Here is a 17509-nt window from a genome sequence, read left to right on the forward strand (position 1 = left end):
ATGGTTCTGGGTGGTGTGAATGTATGCACAACTCACGATGTGTAGCATTATGCACCACAGCGTCCTACATCATCGAAACTGGATACGGATTTTATCCGCTGTCTATGCGGTTATATAATCGATATATAACGATATATAACGATTATATAATCGGTAGTTAGCGCCTGGCGATGAACGGCAAGTGATGAAATACGACGAATGAGGAGCGGCGGTACACCGAATTAAAACCAATTCGTACCGTAGTCTTATATTCTCAGTCCTCACTCATAAGAAGTGTATAAAGATCCTGGCATTAAACAACACAAAGCATGGCACAGACGCTCAAAACACTTGTAAAACCTCGCCTGACGAAGCACCACAGATGCCACTCATTGCACTCATAAAGTTCCCATTACGGCCGACTAGCATCACTCTGAGGGCACCTGGCGCGGGGGGTCCGCCGGCCGTCACCGACCCTCGACCCGGGCGCTGCGGCGGGGCACCCGGCCCTCCTCCACCGGCAGTTCGGCCGGCGCCCCACTGCCGACCGCCACGGCCGGCCTGTCGGCAGCGAACGCAAACACTCCCGTACCAGAGAAGTGTCCCTCCCGCTCGAGACGGTACAGTGCCAGTTGGAGGACGTACTCGTCCGGCACTACGGCAGCGTCAGCGGCGTCGCGCGCCGCCTCCAGCGCTCTCCTCTCCGGATAGAGGGTGAGGTGAAGCGCGTGGCGTACCTGGGCGGCGCTGAAGCCGGCGTCCAGCAGCGCCTCGGTGGTCTGAGAGACGGTGAGCAGCGGCACGGCGCGCCAGTGGGGGTGGTGGCGCAACTGACGCCACACCTCCGCCGCCGGCACCGACAGCCGCTCGCTCAGGTAGGTGGCCAGGTCGGCGCCGCCCGTGCGGTCCTCGCCGGTGCTGACGTACCGTCGGAACATGGGGTAGAAGGTACTCAACAGGTGCACGCTCAAGCAGCGCATGTTGATGGTGCGCATGTAGGAGAGCCGGTTCAGCGTGCGCTGGAACGAGAACACCATCTTGAAGAAGTTCTTGTTGTGCCGCATCGCCCACAGCTCCGGGATCTGTGGAGGTAGGGGGGTTCAGGGGGCTCAGGATGGCTGGTTATTTATGGCCATTGTCAAACGCGTCTTTTTCTCGGTGGGTGCAACCTGCACACCCGTACTTCTTCATTTAACCATGGCGAGTTCTAGGCAAATGTAAGATATGCGCGAAAGATCGATGATCCTATGATATGGATGGTGGATGCAACATGTAGTGTATATTCAGCTCACCCACCTAACCATACACCGTGCATATGATGGTGGGCATTGGTAACGGTCAGATGCTTTCTCATTTGACCTCTAAAACAGAGCCAAACAACACGACAGGCAACCAAACCTTTAACCGCTGACCTGACCGGGATAGTTCACATCGGTTCACTGACCTCTGCCATGAGTGCCAGCCTCTCTCGCACTGTGTCGGCGGCCAGCGTGAACACCTCGGCGCCGTTCAGCACCGTCTGCTCCGAGAACCCAAACTCCTCCACGATCCTGCAGCAAACACAAAGCAGAGAGCGACATGGTACGAGGCAGGAACGGGCCATTAGACACTGCACGCATGGGCTCCGAACGAGGTACAATAGGCTCAACAGCGAAACCACAACAGTACTTCACAGCCAAACAGACTGCTCTGCTTATCATTCACATCGGCTTCAATTATGGAACACGAGGATATGCAGGCGACCTGAATCATAAACGTCAGGTGTCCAAATGAACACAATCAGCAGACGTAGGTATCCACCGTCGAATGTCCTTGCCATGAAGATTGAGGCATTCACCGTACCAAACTATATGGGCCGTGCTGTGTGTACTATCGCACCTGACGATCTGTGCCGTGTTGTGCCAGGGCATGTAGGCGATGCGCGGCACCTTGCGCAGCATCTCTCGGATGTCGGTGCTGGCCACGGTAGGACAGTTCTCCAGCAGCGCCTCCAGCTGGTCAGGGTGGGTGTTCAGCAGGTACGGGTTGCGCACAATCTGCGCACGGAGAGTCAGCAAGCGTCAGTACGGTTCACCAGTCAGCGCGTTGGTCACATCCTAGCAATCAAAAGTAACTTGCCCGGTGAAACAAATCGCATTGAAACGTTATTGAAGCTACTTCTTTGACGCCAACAAGAAATTAAGGATTCTCTAGCAATTAGCAAGACCGAGATCGTTCCTTTTCCGTCCAGACTTCCTAGGAGACGAACGGACGGACATTAAATCTGCAACCGTACCTTTTCGGCGGCGAGTCCCTGTGCCTCCAGGAGCTTCAGTATGCGCGCAGTCAGTCGCAGGCTCTTGTGCCGGTTTCGCGGATACTTGGTGATCATGGCCTCAGCGTCGCTGGCGTCGCAGTCCAGCCGCTGGCGCAGGTACTGCTGGAATACAGCCAGGCGCACATCCAGCAGTGTGCGCGACTGGACCGAGCCCAGCGAGCCCCTGGAACCGACCGGGTACGTGTTTACACCGGGTAGGCTCAGTACACACAGAAGGAGAGGGGGAGACGAGGGAAGGTGAACGGCTCGGCAAGTCAAAAAGTTTCCGTGGACGTGGAGCAAAAAAAAGCGAAATACATATGGTCGCAAGAGCATAGGCGCGGGAGCCGGGGGGCAGTGGGGGCAGCTTGCCCCCCCCCCCAACTCTGGGGCCGTGGGGGCGGTGCCCCCACAGCTTTGAGACGGAATACCACACTTTTTTGCAAATGTTTTCTTTTTTGTTGAAAAAGCCGAGGGGTGAAAAATAAGTGGCCTAAAACCGGTGAGAAAACTAGATTGGGGGTACCCTAGGTTAATCTATTATGGTGTGCCCGCCCCCCCCCCCCCCCCAGTCGGAAAGTAGTTCCCGCGCCCCTGCGCAAGACCGAACTTCACGGTAAAATACGAAATTCTTCAACTTTGCAACACATCTGACACATTAGTTGGAAGCCAAGACCAAAGGACAGAATGCATCACAGCTCGAGCATAACCCAACACTCTTTATGTCTGTGTGTGACGTCCCCGCTCACCTGACTGAATCCTCCACAGCCGGCGCCAGCTGCACCGACCGGCACTGTCACACTGAACACGTCTCGGCACTCTGTACAGTAGTCATTGCTCACCTGACGGTGTCTTCCACGGCCGGCGCCAGCTCCACTGACCGGCACAGACTGCCGATGACGTCATGGCCCGCCGGGATGGCTCCGTGCGCCTCTAGAGCGAACAGGAACGAACGGTTCACCTTCAGGTAGCTGCCGGAGATACAGATGCACACAGATGAGATCTGAATCCATTACACCGGCAGAAGTATATGTCAGTCCCCCGACACGACATCATACTGAAAAACATCAGCCGAGAAAGTTCACTAGTTAAATCTTACTCCAGCTATGCCGGTATTATGTTGGGCCTTTGTTGTTCGTAGCTCGAAAGGCATTTAATGTCAAGCATGGTAGCATGACATCGATAACAAGGTCACGAAGGATTACCGATACCAATAATGTACTCACGAAGCCAGGCTGGAGACGCCCACAGTGATGCCACATTCTTCCAGAATGTGTTTGTGATGGTCGAGAGCGTAGGGTGGCCGCTTCAGGATTTGGGGAAATCGGGTCACCAGCTCCAAGTCCAGTTTCCATTTCTGAGCGAGCACAAAACGGCATGTGGACCGATTAGCAAGTGCTTTTCTAAGGGCTTCAAGAAAAGAAATATCGAAAAATATTTAGATGAACTGACCTCAGCAAAAATGGGTAAGTGGACATCTACAGGCTGGTTGGCAAAAACAACATTTTATTCGTGAGAGCCCGGCCGGATAACACGGCCAAAGGCGGCGCCGGTGCTGGGCCAACGGACCCGGCAAAACACCCCCGCACATAATCTGGCCGACAGGAGCAGCTGCGGCCAGCAAACCACACTGCGGCAGGGCCAAAGCTCCGCACATACCATGAAATGGGAGTAGACATCGCTGTACGATCCACGGAGATGTGCTGGTACAGTGTCAATTAAAAAAAAAACTCCCTTGGTAACAGATAAAATGGCCCAAATATGGTTGATTTAATATAGACTAGCCACTAAAGAGCCTACTCAAGGTTAACCCTCGCACGACCAGGCCATTTCTCATAACACGAACGACCAGGGGGGGGGGGTTGTTACGACCCCCCCTGGCGTTTCGAAACGGAAGGTCGTAGAGCTTAGCGGAAAAAACCAACGGATTGCTCTCAACGAGATCTCGCGATTGGTGGTATATTTTTTGGTCCTAGGTCAACATTTGACCTACTTATGACCGGTCAAAGGTCAAATTTTCCGAAAAAATCAAACTTTTTCAACTTTCCGCGGCGATTGCGGCAAAACGGTGGGAGCTATCGACTTGAAACCTTCACTATCGTGTTCCTTGATCAATTCTCTATCGTTTGGTATGTATTTCGTTTCCCTAGCTCTAAAAATGGCGCGTTGGAAGCGCCGGAAGTCGGCAAGGTCACAGTCGGCGGCAGAAATTCGAAAAATCAAAATTTAAATTTTTGAAATCTGATTGTATTTTTGGATTTGGGAGGTCCATTTGCTCCCTATAGAAGCTAATATTGCTGCATATTCCCATTGAGGTGACAAGAATTAGCAAAATAGTGGTTCGGGCGCTTTTCAAAAATAGTACCGGACGCTGTTCCTCTTGTGACGTCATAGCTCCGTGACCTGACCTGACCCGGTGAATTTTCTTGCACCACCCGATAGCCAATGCTTGCCCCAACATGCATGGGAAGTTTCATCATGATCCATCAAACAATGTGGGTATCACCGGCAGAAAACCTAGGGATTCGGCGCACACGTTTGGTAACTGTCGGCCGGAGGCTGTACCTCTTATGACGTCATAACTCCGTGACCTGACATGACCCGATCAATTTTTTTCGGCAAAAGATGCGCAAAGGTTGCCCCAGAGGGTATTGAAAATTTCAGCCCGCTACGACAAGCCGTTTAGCGTGCACTTCGAAAAAACCTCAGGGGGGGGGTTGATACAACCCCCCCCCCCCTAGGCGTTCTAGGGTTAAAGGTTGATGCATCTCAGCCCTAATTAAATCAAATGCCAGTTTGACCTCATTATTCTGGTAAATATGAACTTACATGCAGCAATCCAAGTGTAGACATCACATCATAATCATCATCTTCTCTTATTTCCTGTTGCTTCAGAAGTATAACATTTGCACACTTTCTACTCACACCTGAAAACAGATAATTTTTATGAGTGTTCAGTGATCACTGAAAAAAGTTGTAGGTAATATATGAAAATAGATAATTATTGTGGAGCATTGAAATGTATCCACAAAGACAAACAAAACATGGTTGGCTACCCTACATTACAAGAATGTGGGATCTACTGAATGCAGCCAGAAATTTTGAAATTCAGTCCTGCCCTATTAAAGTGTGTCTGTGGCTGTGACTGTCTGTACCGCAGTGATTCAAACCCTGCCAATTCTGAAAGAAGCTGTGCCTTATTTGTCCATCATCCACTGTTAGCTCATCATTTGACAGCCAATTTGCTCATAGGTACCCTAAATACCTGACCATACCTTGCCTTACCTTGAGGGTCATCAGAACTAGGAATCAAATTTCTGATAAATGTTGCATATTTCAAAATTAACATTCAACATAGCAATGCAGTATCCCTTGTAACTAGTTGTAAGTATGTCAGAAAGATGGATGAATTGAGAGCAGTCAGAGCAAGCTACCCAACACTACTGCTACAGATGTAATGAAGCATTTTCCAAATTTTCCAATTAAGGTACAAATAACAATGCCTAGTACATCTTCTGCATCTTCTCACATCGACATTAGCATCAGTCTTCTTACAAGGGTCTTACCATAAGTTTTCTGCAATCGCTGCAAGGCCACAACAGGAAACGTTTGTGTTATTTTGGGCATGTTAGAATCACCACCTGAAAAGGGTAAAATAGATGTCAAAAAGGTTAGATTGAGCAGAATTATTGCTAAGGTCTCCATTTAAAACAAGTCTTTTGAGAAGTCTAATAGCTTTTAATTCACCTGTTCCAAGCCTTTAGTAGTTAGAAGCCTCATTCAGAGAACAGCCATACAAATAAGGGGATGACAGGGATAGCTAGGAAGAAGTCCACTCACAGCTCCAGCTTGCAGGCTGCAATGCTGCAAGTGGTCACAGGTTCCATAATTGTGGCATCAACACTTATGGAATCAGAATTGCGGAATTACAACAAAAGTAAACAAACACAATTTTAGTCAGTGAAGGCTCCATAAACCATAAGCACATAATGACGATCCTTCTTACGAGAAATGACTTGCATATACCTGTTATAGGTTCTTACAACTTTGGGACTTTAAACTATGCCCAAAATCTTAATGAGATACATACCACTTACTGATACTGAACATAATTTTGACAATTTTTCAAACCAAAAACTTAATTACATATCATAATTCATTGTAGCGTGGAAGCAGAAATCCAATTGGGAAACAGCACCAGATCACTTTATCCTGAAGTCATGTTTTGAGGACAATAATTGACAACGAACCTCCTGTAATCCAAGCGCGCAAATTTGTGCTTACATAATAACATAAATTGAAATGGCAAGCGAGACAAAGCAAAGCCACAGCAAAAATGTGTTCAGCGACGCCATTCGTAACGACCAATATGACAAAGCAGCCAATCAGCAACAGGAGTCAGCAATTATGGAATTTCGAAGATACATACTGTGTTTTGTCATTTATGAAAAAGTATCACTCTGCCTTCAGTGACTTATGTTCAGAAATATAATACAATCCCTAAAGGGCGTTTTTTTCTATTTCTGATAAAGAACTAAACCGAACGTCGTTAAAGGTTTTCTCGACTCACGCATCGTGAGCAGGATTGTCTTGAAAATACACGAATGCTCTGAAAGGATTGGAAACTCTGCGCCATAATTGGTACGAAGAGTTGTTGAGTCACTATGTCTAAATTATTGTAGAGCCTATAGATTCTTCTTGACGCCAGGCATATTACTTATGAGACGCAAAAATGACTATACGTACTGCAATATCAACACAGAAGTTCGTTTTCTTAAGTAGGATTGCTATAATATAGCTCATATTCCGAGTTAAATGTCAATTTTCAAAGGTGTATATTGTCACTATTAATGACCACAAGCCACAATAGGAAACGGCCGAGGGCAGGGATCAGGGGCCGTATTCACGTCGACTTCGTAAGTCGATTTTCTTTCGTAAGTATAATTTGGTATTCACGTCGACACTTCTTAAGTTTTTATCGACGGAGTTCACGTGAATAAAAAAATTAACTTAAGAAGTAGGTCAAACTCACGGAAATTCTTACGAAAATGATCGACGTGAATACGGCCCCTGGATTCAATGCAGTGTGTACCAAGGCTATAGAACTCCAGGGGCTGCCCCCCTCCCCCCAGGCAGCCACTGCTGCCCCCTCCTACGTCCCTGCCATGCCCCCTGTTCCCAGGTCTATGCAAGTTTTCCAATTGTAATCCAGAGGCTGTTATATTGACTCGATAAGCAGCAGCTCCCGGTTGGTGCCGACTGCGGACCCGGCAGCTCTCACGCAGCCACCGTCGGTGCCCAGCCCCAGTGCGCGGCCGCAGCAGCAGCTGTGGCCCAGCAGGCGGCTGGTGACGTCACAGCCACACAGGTGCGATCGGGATCCGCCGTCGGGTCCCGAGGGCGAGGGTGGGGTCGTTGACGGAAGACGGAACTGACGAACGGTGGCATTACAAGCTATGGCGAAATCGGTCAGACATCTGACTTGCAAGCAGTGAATCAGGCGACGCTTCGGAAGCATTGTTACTAAAAACAGATGAACCATTCCCATCCGCACATCGGCTCCGGCGCTGGACATCAATTTGCCAGTAGAAGTGGCTACGTTTACGATTATAGCTTCCACAGCTGACGTTCGCTATTCGACGATTGTATTGTAAATCCTCAGTTACTCAGCAGCGAGCATACCGGTCAGATACTTTATATACGATGAGTTTTGTGCCAAAATCGTGTCCCTCTAACATCAAAACACCCGGATTACACTAAACAAACATTTGTTAATTGTGGAGAATATTTATTCTTTCTAAATCAAACAATTTCATTTACAGAATGCCGAACGGGAGCACAGCGATAATTGATCATAAATATTGATAAAAGCCCACCCGATTGCAAGCCAAAGTAACACGATTCATACGATGAGGAGCACAACACTGGACGCGAATAGCGGCCGGCGAGCTCCAGGGCGCGCTGTGTGGCCACTGTGCCGCTCTGCGGGCGCCGGCCGGCCCGCGGCGCGCCGCCGGCTCTCCGGGCCGGCGGCCGCGCGCTCGCTCTCTCTCTCTCCCTCGGAATGTCTGTCTCTCAGCGTGGCTCAGTCCGTGCCGCCGGTGGCTCTCTCGCTCGCTCACTCGCACACGCGCGCGCGCACACGGTGGGCGGTCAGCGCGTGCGCCCGGTCGCTCAGTGAGTGGCTGTGCGGTCCGTCTAGCGAGCGGCGCTCTTGAGCTGATTGGAGAGCCAGTCGAGGCCCTCGTAGAGACCGTCTCCGGATGTGGCGCACGTCGCCTGGATGTACCAGTTGCGGTTCCGCAGCGAATGCAGGCCAAGCTTGTCGGTGATCTCGGCGGCGTTCATAGCGTTCGGCAGGTCCTATCAACACAGCGCCCGTCAGTTCAACCCATCATTAATCCGCCCGCATCACAGTTACGCAATACCATACAAGGAAAAGTCGACCAACCAGACCCGCAACAAAGCAGCTGCTGATACGGGTATGCCAGTCATTCGTTTGCGGTCAACGGTTCATATGCAAAAAACGGACCCAAACCCGTTAACCTCACGTAAAATCCTACGTAACGGAGGCTAACTCAAACAGCCGTAGCACCCGTCCACATCACCCACAAGTCGAGTCTTGGACAGCAAACAGAAGGTTTCATAACTAGATCAATGCTATGGTTCGCCGGATACTCTCCGAACGCTGGCATGCAGCTGCCACTCCCATGGATGAGCTATTATTGCCCCAGGTTCAGAGCAGTGATTGACCCACCGATAAGCCGATATCAGACCTGACAGTTCGCCCACAACTTAATCACGGTAGCTGAAGCAATAAGCCGTCAGTGGAACACAGCAGTCGCCAAGAATACCCCCAAGACAACCAATTACAATAATGATATAGGACAGCTTAGCTGCGAGACATGGGTTTTTAGAAAATCGTTACACACTGGAAGGGATACAAACCGCATATAGACAAAAACCACGGCGGGCGACATCGCATGACATCGCGCGGCTCCTGCGATCAGCGTCCGTCTCCAGCGGACAGACCCACAGACTCGCACCGGTGCCGTACCTGTTTGTTGGCGAAGATGAGGAGCACGGCCTCCCGCAGCTCGTCCTCGGCCAGCATCCGCATGAGCTCCTCGCGCGCCTCGCCCACTCGCTCCCGATCGTTACTGTCCACCACAAAGATGAGGCCCTGTCGAGAGGGAGAGGTGCGGTCAGAACGGAGGGGAGGCACAAACACTGCAGGACAACTAAGGGCAGATGGGAAGAACGATGGGTCAGCATAGTATAGATGGGGAGTGGCCTGATGACAGAAAATCTCAATGCTGGCTTAATGAGTCTGTCCCCTTTCTTGCCATTTCGTATGTGAACGTACGTGGTACAAATACGAGGTAGCAATGACAAGACATTGGCGTTAGTTGTGAGTGATCCAGCTAAGCGACTTGGTTACTCAACAGTGACCTGTCATGCAAACTTAAGACCAAACACGGCGAAAAGGATAAAGACATAAGTTAGCACATGATCTTCCCACAGTCGATCACGTATAATTAATTTTGCTAAGGGCATAGCGATACAGTTTGCCACCGACATACCGAAGCAGCTGAAATAGTAGGACGGATGTCATTTCGCGAGCTCAAATGCATAGCTTGATTTTGATCACAATTAGGCGACGACATCCCAAATATACACATTACACTTCAATTTGTCAGGTATTCGAGCAGCGTCCCATGTCCGATCGTGCTAAAAGTCGATTTGTCATACTGTGGTAGCTGGGCATCAAGGACATTCGTGTTGCGCAAACGGTATTGACGCGACTGACAGCATTAATTAGACAAAACATTTTAACTAGCATTGCTCGTTTCGTAAGGTTCCAAATTCCATTGCTTTGTATAAGTATACGAAATAATTGTAAACACACCGAACCAGTAAGTGAGGCGCCAACCAACAGAACGAACCGGTAGTTATGTCTTACGTCGTAAATTTGGCAAAAATGACAGCCATTTGCGGCACATGAAAAATGAACATTTGGAGCACTATGGCTGAATATGGCCTTTCACGGCCGAACTAATGCCCCGTATGTGGACGATGGTGGAGCCAACGAACCAAGAAACTGACGGTCACGGTACGGACCTAACGTCAGCGAGTTTTCACCCAAGCACTCCTATACGATCAACAGGCGACCAGCCGAGACCTGATTCGACGCCTAAGGATGCAGAATACCCGTGGCTGGCTGTGGCTCAGCACTCTGCACAAAGATGACGTCATATTATCGTACGCCGATTGGGTGGCGAGTCTGATGTCATACAACTGCTACATTGACTCACGGCCGACAAGGTCACTTGTCCAACCGGATGGACAGAACGTTACGGCCGCCTGTTTATTTATAGAATTTATCTTGGTTATGAAAGATAGCCGCGGCTGCAACCAGTGCATTCAGTATTCTTGCAGAAATGCTGAAGAAGTTAGCGAGCGGGTTACGCTCACTAAACCTGCTGAAGTACGGGGTATCGCCGATAAATAATTCAAAGCCACGTTTTATGACACGGACCGATAACAGTTACCAACACGATTCGCAAACTGATATCGTGTTCCTGTTTTATCGCATAACGTTTGCAATCCTCAAACGTACGCATACATCCTAACGATACCACCAATTTGAGTCGGACTAGTGTGCAGTTTAACTGTTCTAAAACAGCCCCATTTGATATTGTGTCATATTCCCGCTTACAAAAGCATTAGTTGTCATGTCAAGAACATGTGCGGGTGGATGGGTGGGAGGAGAATTTTTTGAGGAGGACAAGGGGAGAGATCGAGAGAAAGGCCAGGACAGACGCCTCACCTGTGTGTTCTGGAAATAATGCCTCCACAGAGGCCGGATCTTGTCCTGACCGCCGACGTCCCATACTGTGAAGCTAATGTTCTTGTACTCTACAGTTTCGACGTTGAAGCCTGGCGGAGACAAAGCAAGCGATAAGGTAACCACAACAACATTCAGCAATTAAATAAAACACTAAAACACCGCCCACACAGCAGTGAGCGGATGCGGCCGCGATACGGTCCCGGTTGTAATAATCCCAATCAGCGGTGAGCTGGAGTCTGTGAGTAACGGCAACACCGGCGGCGGACCGGCCGGGGTTTACCCCGGCTGGTGAGTCACCCTCACCGCAGCACCCGCTCGGACCGGGACGCGTGGTGAGACAGGGCACGGCCACTGGTGCGACTGGCGCTCAGCTGTGACGGCGCTGAGCTGTCACAGCGACCTCAGACGGTCGCCAAGGGGTGGTCTGAACACTGGGACATAGTGGCGACGGGCCGCCGCCCGGGGGCACATGTCCCTGACTCACACCACAGTCACACAGTGCACATGGTTGGGGATACAGAGACTGTACGCAATTGTCCGATAGACACAACTGAGACTTCCTGACCGAGACTGTGCTCTGAGGATGGTGCTAAAGAATAACTATAACTAGCATATGACACTTATAATTCAATCATCATTCAGCAACAACAGGAGAGGGGATAGGTAGGTACTGCTGAAAGATGATGGCCACAATCAAGCAGGTTTAAATATACAAAGCGACAAATGCGGTATAAAACAGCATCGTAAATACGCAAAGAACTTTATCACCGACAACGAGATTCATAATGGGTATTACGTAACAGGTTACCATATCAAAGCTTTCTCATGCAACAATTGAGGCAAATGAAGACACTTCTTACTGACACAAGCCAACCATCGATGCTAAAATCAAAATATTTATCAGTAATCACACAAGCCCTCCTTGAAACAGACAACAACATTAGCTTCAGCTTACTGTAGTGGGTGCAAGCATTTTCAAGATAAAAAATCTAGACTAAGCAACCATTCTAAACCACTCACCGATTGTGGGAATTGTGGTGACGATCTCTCCTAGTTTGAGTTTGTAGAGGATAGTGGTTTTACCGGCAGCGTCCAGTCCGACCATCAATATCCTCATCTCCTTCTTGCCGAACAGGCCTTTGAAGAGCATTGCGAAGGCATTTCCCATGATTGGTGTCTGCAGATGGTCGGGTGGCCTGTGGGGTGCAAAAACTGCAATTAGAATACGAATGCTCAACAGCTCACTTGAAACAATCAAGCTAGTGCACTCACTTCAACCAGTAGTGGTCAGGAAATGATGACACTATAGTTTATTTCATTTATTTTACTGCTCATATGTGCATTTGGACAAATGTCATTTCTCCTAGTGACTGCGCCTATTGTTAGGCATGCTGTCTGTTGGTGCTTTTATACAATGCACAATCAACAATTAAGTTCTTGAAAAGCATGGATGCGGAGCCGTGGAAATTTCAGACGGCTCCGGCTCTGGCTCCGGAGAAAAAAAATCGGCTCCGGCTCCGGGTGAAATGCCATGTCGGCTCCGGCTCCGGCTCCGAGTAAAATGGTCCGGCTCCGGCGGCCCCGGCTCCAATACTCAGTAGATCCCTTATGCAATTAAATATGAGTGGAAGGAAGAAAAGACGATGGGATTGGTGCACGTTGCTTCTGTATTTGCATAACAAGGCTATTTTCATATTTTGAATACCGCATGTTTTACTGCCTTGAACTGTCAAAACCAATTACAGGTCAATAACTTTTTCCTGTTAAAAAAAGGAGCCGGAGTCGTCCCCTTTTTTGACGGTTCCGACTCCGGCTCCGGGCAAAATGTGCCGGCTCCGGCTCCGCATCCCTGATGAAAAGTCATTCCCTCCCCATGATCTGCTACCTGTCAAGGCAGTATGGTGAAGCCAGTGATGACGATCTCTGCATAGACATCCCTCAGCCTTTTATGGAACAGCAAGGCTACTGTAGTGAAAGCCTAGCTTCCACCATAGTGAACCTGCCTCCACACACTGTGTTGGAAGCAAGCTATTTACTGCTCTGCTGAGAAATGAATCTTGATATGTAATACAATATAAAAACAATGAAAAAATGTGCTAACATCAAACTTCATTTACAATGCATCTATGCAGATTGTAACATCATTTGAAGAATAATTTTGACTTTAGGAGTGGCAACCAAATGTTACATAGTGAAACAAAAATCATGCAGTGAACTTGCAACAACTGTATCTTTGTACCTAATTGTTTTGGTCCACATTATAAGATGTGTTTCCAATAGAGAATAAACAAATTATTTAAGAAACACAAGATGACACAGGGTCATTGTTATCTTTATGATTACGCCCCAAGGAAATGCTAAAAATTGTTTCAGCACCATGTCAAATTATTGCAGTTCTCACTTCCTAATAACAACCAGCACCAGATATGTTGTTATATAACAAAATCAGATGCACCCTAATGCAAGTGAATAAATTGTTTGACCTCACAATGAAGTGTGACACAAGCTTTACACTAAAATAAATTTAAGACTTTTCTCAAGCAAGATACTATAAGTAGCTGGTACCTTCTGGGCACTAAGAATAATCAATTTTGCAGTGGGTACCCTTACAAAAATCTTCAGAAGCCTGTTTCATCACCACTCCTGGTCACTTGATAATGGGTAGAGAGTCAGTGACACAGAAAGAAAAGAAAAAACACCTTGGTAAGTTAAAAAGTAGGTACCTATCCATCCTTGAGGTGGCCTGGAGCTTGGGCCACTCATCTCAGTGGTCATATGCCTGATGCCAGTTGCCACCCAGTATCTCAAACTACCTACTCATTGCTGTGATAGTTCCACTCAAAAACTGATAAAATAAATACCCACATAACGGGGAATTTACATTTAAGAACTAAGCACCTACTTCAAAATAGCTCAAATTCCCTGTCCAAAATTATCACTTCAGCTACCAGCACATATAAGCAAAAATATAGCCAGCGAACCAGTTGACAGGTCAAGTCATAGACTGACAGACAAATTCAGGAGCTCCAGAATTCTAGATACAACTAGGCACATATCCAAAGTTATACATTGTTATGTAAGATTATCAATAAGTAACATCCTGATAACATTAAAAACGAAAAGCAACAAAGCTCCCAATACCGAGAACCTTAACTTAAATATATGTGTCATGATCACGGGGAAGGCATCTGAAGTCTGAACCATTAAAAAGTTAAAATAAATATTGTAACTTCATCATATAAGTTATAACTTTGTTAGAAATGCATGAAATACATGCAGCATGCTAATGAAAAACAGCAACCCAACAGTGCCCTGGTACACTTTAATTGCTGAAAAATAGCTTAAGCAAACTATTGATTCTCCTGCATCAATTATGTACACACAACTACTCTTGTTTGCATCTTGAACCATGCCTGTTTTCGCGCAAACATATGTGCAGGCGCTCCACTCCGGTAGTAGCAACTGCTGGTGCGCCTTGTGTCTGCGGGTTCCTACTGTATCCCTGCCTACTCCTTCCTGTCTGCAGACGTGAGATTGGGAACCCCACCAGGTGAGTGAACCAGGTGAGTAAACTGCAAAGTGCAAAGTGAAACTCCTGTGATGTTTTGATGGTTAAAAGTGTTTAATTGCTTTCATTTGATTTGATCAGAGAAAAGGTCAGTGATTTAGCACATATAAAATAAGCCTGAAAACTGCAATAAGAACAGGTGAAAATAAGACAAATCCATTGAAATTTGAAACCCTTCCAGATTATTGAACAAAAATTAATAGCAGAAGCACCATTTTTCGGACGCCAGTGAAAACAGGGCGCCGAAGGGCATATTACGTCATGTGACTATTGAGAAGCTCTCCCCCTCTTTATGCCTTCTAAACAGTGATTGTCACGTGGTTTGTGTGAGTGAATTTCAAGAGCCTTGATCAAATCGCCCCAGGCGCCCTGTTTTCACCGTCCTCCCATATCAGTTGGGCAAACTAGACTTTTGGAATCAAAATATGGAGGCATCAATATTTTGATTCTGGTGGGAGGAGCCATGACCAAATATGGGCATGGAATCAATTTTTTGATTCATTATGGTACACTTTTGACTTCAAATGTATCGTTACGGTTGAAAAAAGGCCCATGACGGCGAGATTTTTCTTTAAAAAGGTAGAAAAATGTGATAGGTTTGCAAAAATTGTTACCTCAAAACTAAGAAATTGTCCCTTTGGCCTTGTGAATGGGAAAAAGACAGAGCCACTGTCCATCACGTAAAAGCTGTTTTGAGGAAATCACACTGTATGTTATTTTTGTATCATGAACCGCCTACTAAACAATCAGTATTTGTGTAAAATGGCAAAATGAAATTTTCAAACCCCCAATTATCATTGTTGTAGTGCTTTTATATTTATTATATGGTTTTTACCTGCTGCTTTAGTTTTTGTATTCTTGACATGTAAAAAATGTGAATTGTTATCAAATGTAGTGAAGATAAAGTACAACAATGCTATAGGTATCTGTTGCGGTGCTGAGGATACCACTAAATGAGAATAATAGCAAGATAAATGCTGTATTCCTGCAAGTTATTGTTGCCTATCTGTTAACATTACCTGTGAATCAAAATATTGATTAGCCAGCTGATGGGGAATCAATATTATGATTATCTGTTTAAAGTGAATCAATTCCTTGATTGCCTTTCACTACCTATAGAATTCAAATTGTTATGATAGGAGCAATATTATTTTGCTTAGGAGATAGTTCCAGCATTTCTGTTCAAGATCAGGCATGCTCCTTCTTGAAACACTCTCTTATTTTTATGTGATTGGTAAGTTAGAAATGGTCTGCATTTTTGCCCAAATATGGTCATAAAGAATCAATCTTTTGATGCCTCCATATTTTGATTCCAAAGGTCTAGTTTGCCCAACTGATATTTCAAAGGCTACCCCAACAAAAAATACAAAACTTAATGAACAACCTTTAAGAACCATTGCAAAATTAATTTAAATAAATATTTCAATGATATTATGTCAATATCCATACAAATTATCCGATAAAATACCTAACAAGAGCAGATGAATCAGCACCGCAAACTGCGCCACTTTAAGCACGTGATAAAAAGCAGCCATCTAGCTGGACTAAAATGAACCGTACCGCACCGGAATATGCTTGAAATAAGAAAAAACGTTAAGTAGTCACAGCCAGATATAATAAATACTTACTTTAAATTAGCTCCAGCCACACACACCGCCACTAACGACGCCCAACCAACTGTTTTAGGCCAAAATGGCGGAAGAGATCGGTTACCAGCTGATGGTCAACAAGCGCTTTGGTTATGCCACGTGAAAGAGGGTTACCTGAATGATTAATAAGGACCGTTATCCCAATTTGAATAGACAAATTCAAGTTAAAATAAATATTTAAAACTGTATTTCATTCCTACGGGTCAAATACTCTAGTCAACACTGCACAAACGGCATATTAAATAAAATTTGATATAGATGGCAGCACAAGCAAGATCGTCTCTGAATCTAGTGATATTTAGAATTATCCCTAGAAATAGCTACCTTTATCAAAACCTGAGATATTTATAGGCATTGCCTGAAATGCCTGAAATGCACCAATCAGAATTCGATTCCAAAGGCAATCATAATATAATTATAAATTGCATGGTCTGCTCCTCAGTCTTTTCGTTTTGGAACGCCGTTTCAATATTTATGTAGGTACTTATTACTTAACATAACGCAGCTGGCATCGAAGGTTCAGATTCCCCGTAAGTAGGTACGGAAGTGAAGCTCGGTTTCGAGTAGGTAATGAGTCTCTACGGCATTCGATACCTAGGCTATATTATGAAGATTTGTTAACGAGTTCAGCAGACTCAGAGTAGCGGGGAATCGAGAAGCCCGCGGCTCATTTGAAGCCGGTCGAGTGGGGGACCAGTCCGACTTTGATAGGCACGGTAAGCTTCGGCCTTCGCATCTGCAAATTCGATTGGCAGCCTACAAGTCACGGGACAGGCACCACCCGTCTCAGCAGAATCCAAGGGGACTTGAAGATGACAGTTCGCTACAGTAGCCGATCCGATTCAGCGAGCTTCAGGATGCGTCGGTGACTAGCGCCTCGCTGTTGCCTAGGTTCAGTGTTCCGACTTTTTTGTACTGGTGGCTCACCGTCTTGGTGTGAACTAGTCCGCGCCTGGCGAGGCACTCTCGATATTTCGGTGGATTTAGTGCACGGCTTGTTATCTTGGTGCATTTAGTTGTCGGCTCGCCACTGTTTTGGTGAGCTTGTAGTTGACAGCTCGCTCTCCCATAAACGTTTTTACACATGTTTGATAAACGTATTTTATAAAAATGCTGCACTGTAACACTTTAACCCTATTCCTGGCGGGCTCCGCCGGGACAAGAAA

At 46.7% G+C, this 17509-nt stretch overlaps 2 protein-coding genes across 5 annotated transcripts; both read right to left on the minus strand.

Annotated features, from left to right (window-relative positions):
• Positions 1–231: 231 nt before the first annotated feature.
• Positions 232–6817, minus strand: LOC122366274 (transcription termination factor 5, mitochondrial-like). 4 transcript variants are annotated; one of them, XM_043338327.1, is made up of 9 exons: positions 6705–6817; positions 5842–5916; positions 5105–5202; positions 3502–3632; positions 3118–3246; positions 2255–2459; positions 1858–2015; positions 1424–1529; positions 232–1061 (listed from the first exon to the last, which is right to left on the minus strand). In XM_043338327.1, the coding sequence occupies exons 1-9, from the start codon at positions 6715–6717 to the stop codon at positions 447–449; spliced, it is 1530 nt and encodes a 509-aa protein (XP_043194262.1). In that variant the 5' UTR covers positions 6718–6817; the 3' UTR covers positions 232–446. The 4 variants fall into 4 exon arrangements, with proteins under 4 accessions (XP_043194262.1, XP_043194265.1, XP_043194263.1 ...); XM_043338330.1 differs by lacking the exon at positions 6705–6817 and adding an exon at positions 6526–6643; XM_043338328.1 differs by lacking the exon at positions 6705–6817 and adding an exon at positions 6560–6604.
• A 1229-nt stretch (positions 6818–8046) lies between these two features.
• LOC122366259 (ADP-ribosylation factor 1) lies at positions 8047–16603 on the minus strand. Its single transcript, XM_043338268.1, has 5 exons — positions 16323–16603; positions 12147–12322; positions 11106–11215; positions 9333–9458; positions 8047–8638 (listed from the first exon to the last, which is right to left on the minus strand). Exons 2-5 carry the CDS (start codon positions 12292–12294, stop codon positions 8474–8476), a joined length of 549 nt encoding a protein of 182 aa, XP_043194203.1. The 5' UTR covers positions 12295–12322; positions 16323–16603; the 3' UTR covers positions 8047–8473.
• Between the last annotated feature and the right edge of the window lie 906 nt (positions 16604–17509).

This window comes from Amphibalanus amphitrite, unplaced genomic scaffold, assembly GCF_019059575.1.
Source record: "Amphibalanus amphitrite isolate SeventyFive unplaced genomic scaffold, NRLGWU_Aamphi_draft 000793F_arrow, whole genome shotgun sequence".
NCBI lineage: Eukaryota > Metazoa > Arthropoda > Thecostraca > Balanomorpha > Balanidae > Amphibalanus > Amphibalanus amphitrite.

Coding starts and splice junctions, on each gene's coding strand:
- LOC122366274 (XM_043338327.1), bottom strand. Junction 2,016..2,254: donor AGGGACTCGCCGCCGAAAAG/GTACGGTTGCAG, acceptor CTCCGTGCGCAG/ATTGTGCGCAACCCGTACCT. Junction 1,530..1,857: donor AACACGGCACAGATCGTCAG/GTGCGATAGTAC, acceptor TGTTTGCTGCAG/GATCGTGGAGGAGTTTGGGT.
- LOC122366259 (XM_043338268.1), bottom strand. CDS start 12,294: ATGGGAAATGCCTTCGCAATGCTCTTCAAAGGCCTGTTCGGCAAGAAG. Junction 9,459..11,105: donor ATTATTTCCAGAACACACAG/GTGAGGCGTCTG, acceptor CCCTCTCGACAG/GGCCTCATCTTTGTGGTGGA. Junction 8,639..9,332: donor TCATCTTCGCCAACAAACAG/GTACGGCACCGG, acceptor CTGTGTTGATAG/GACCTGCCGAACGCTATGAA.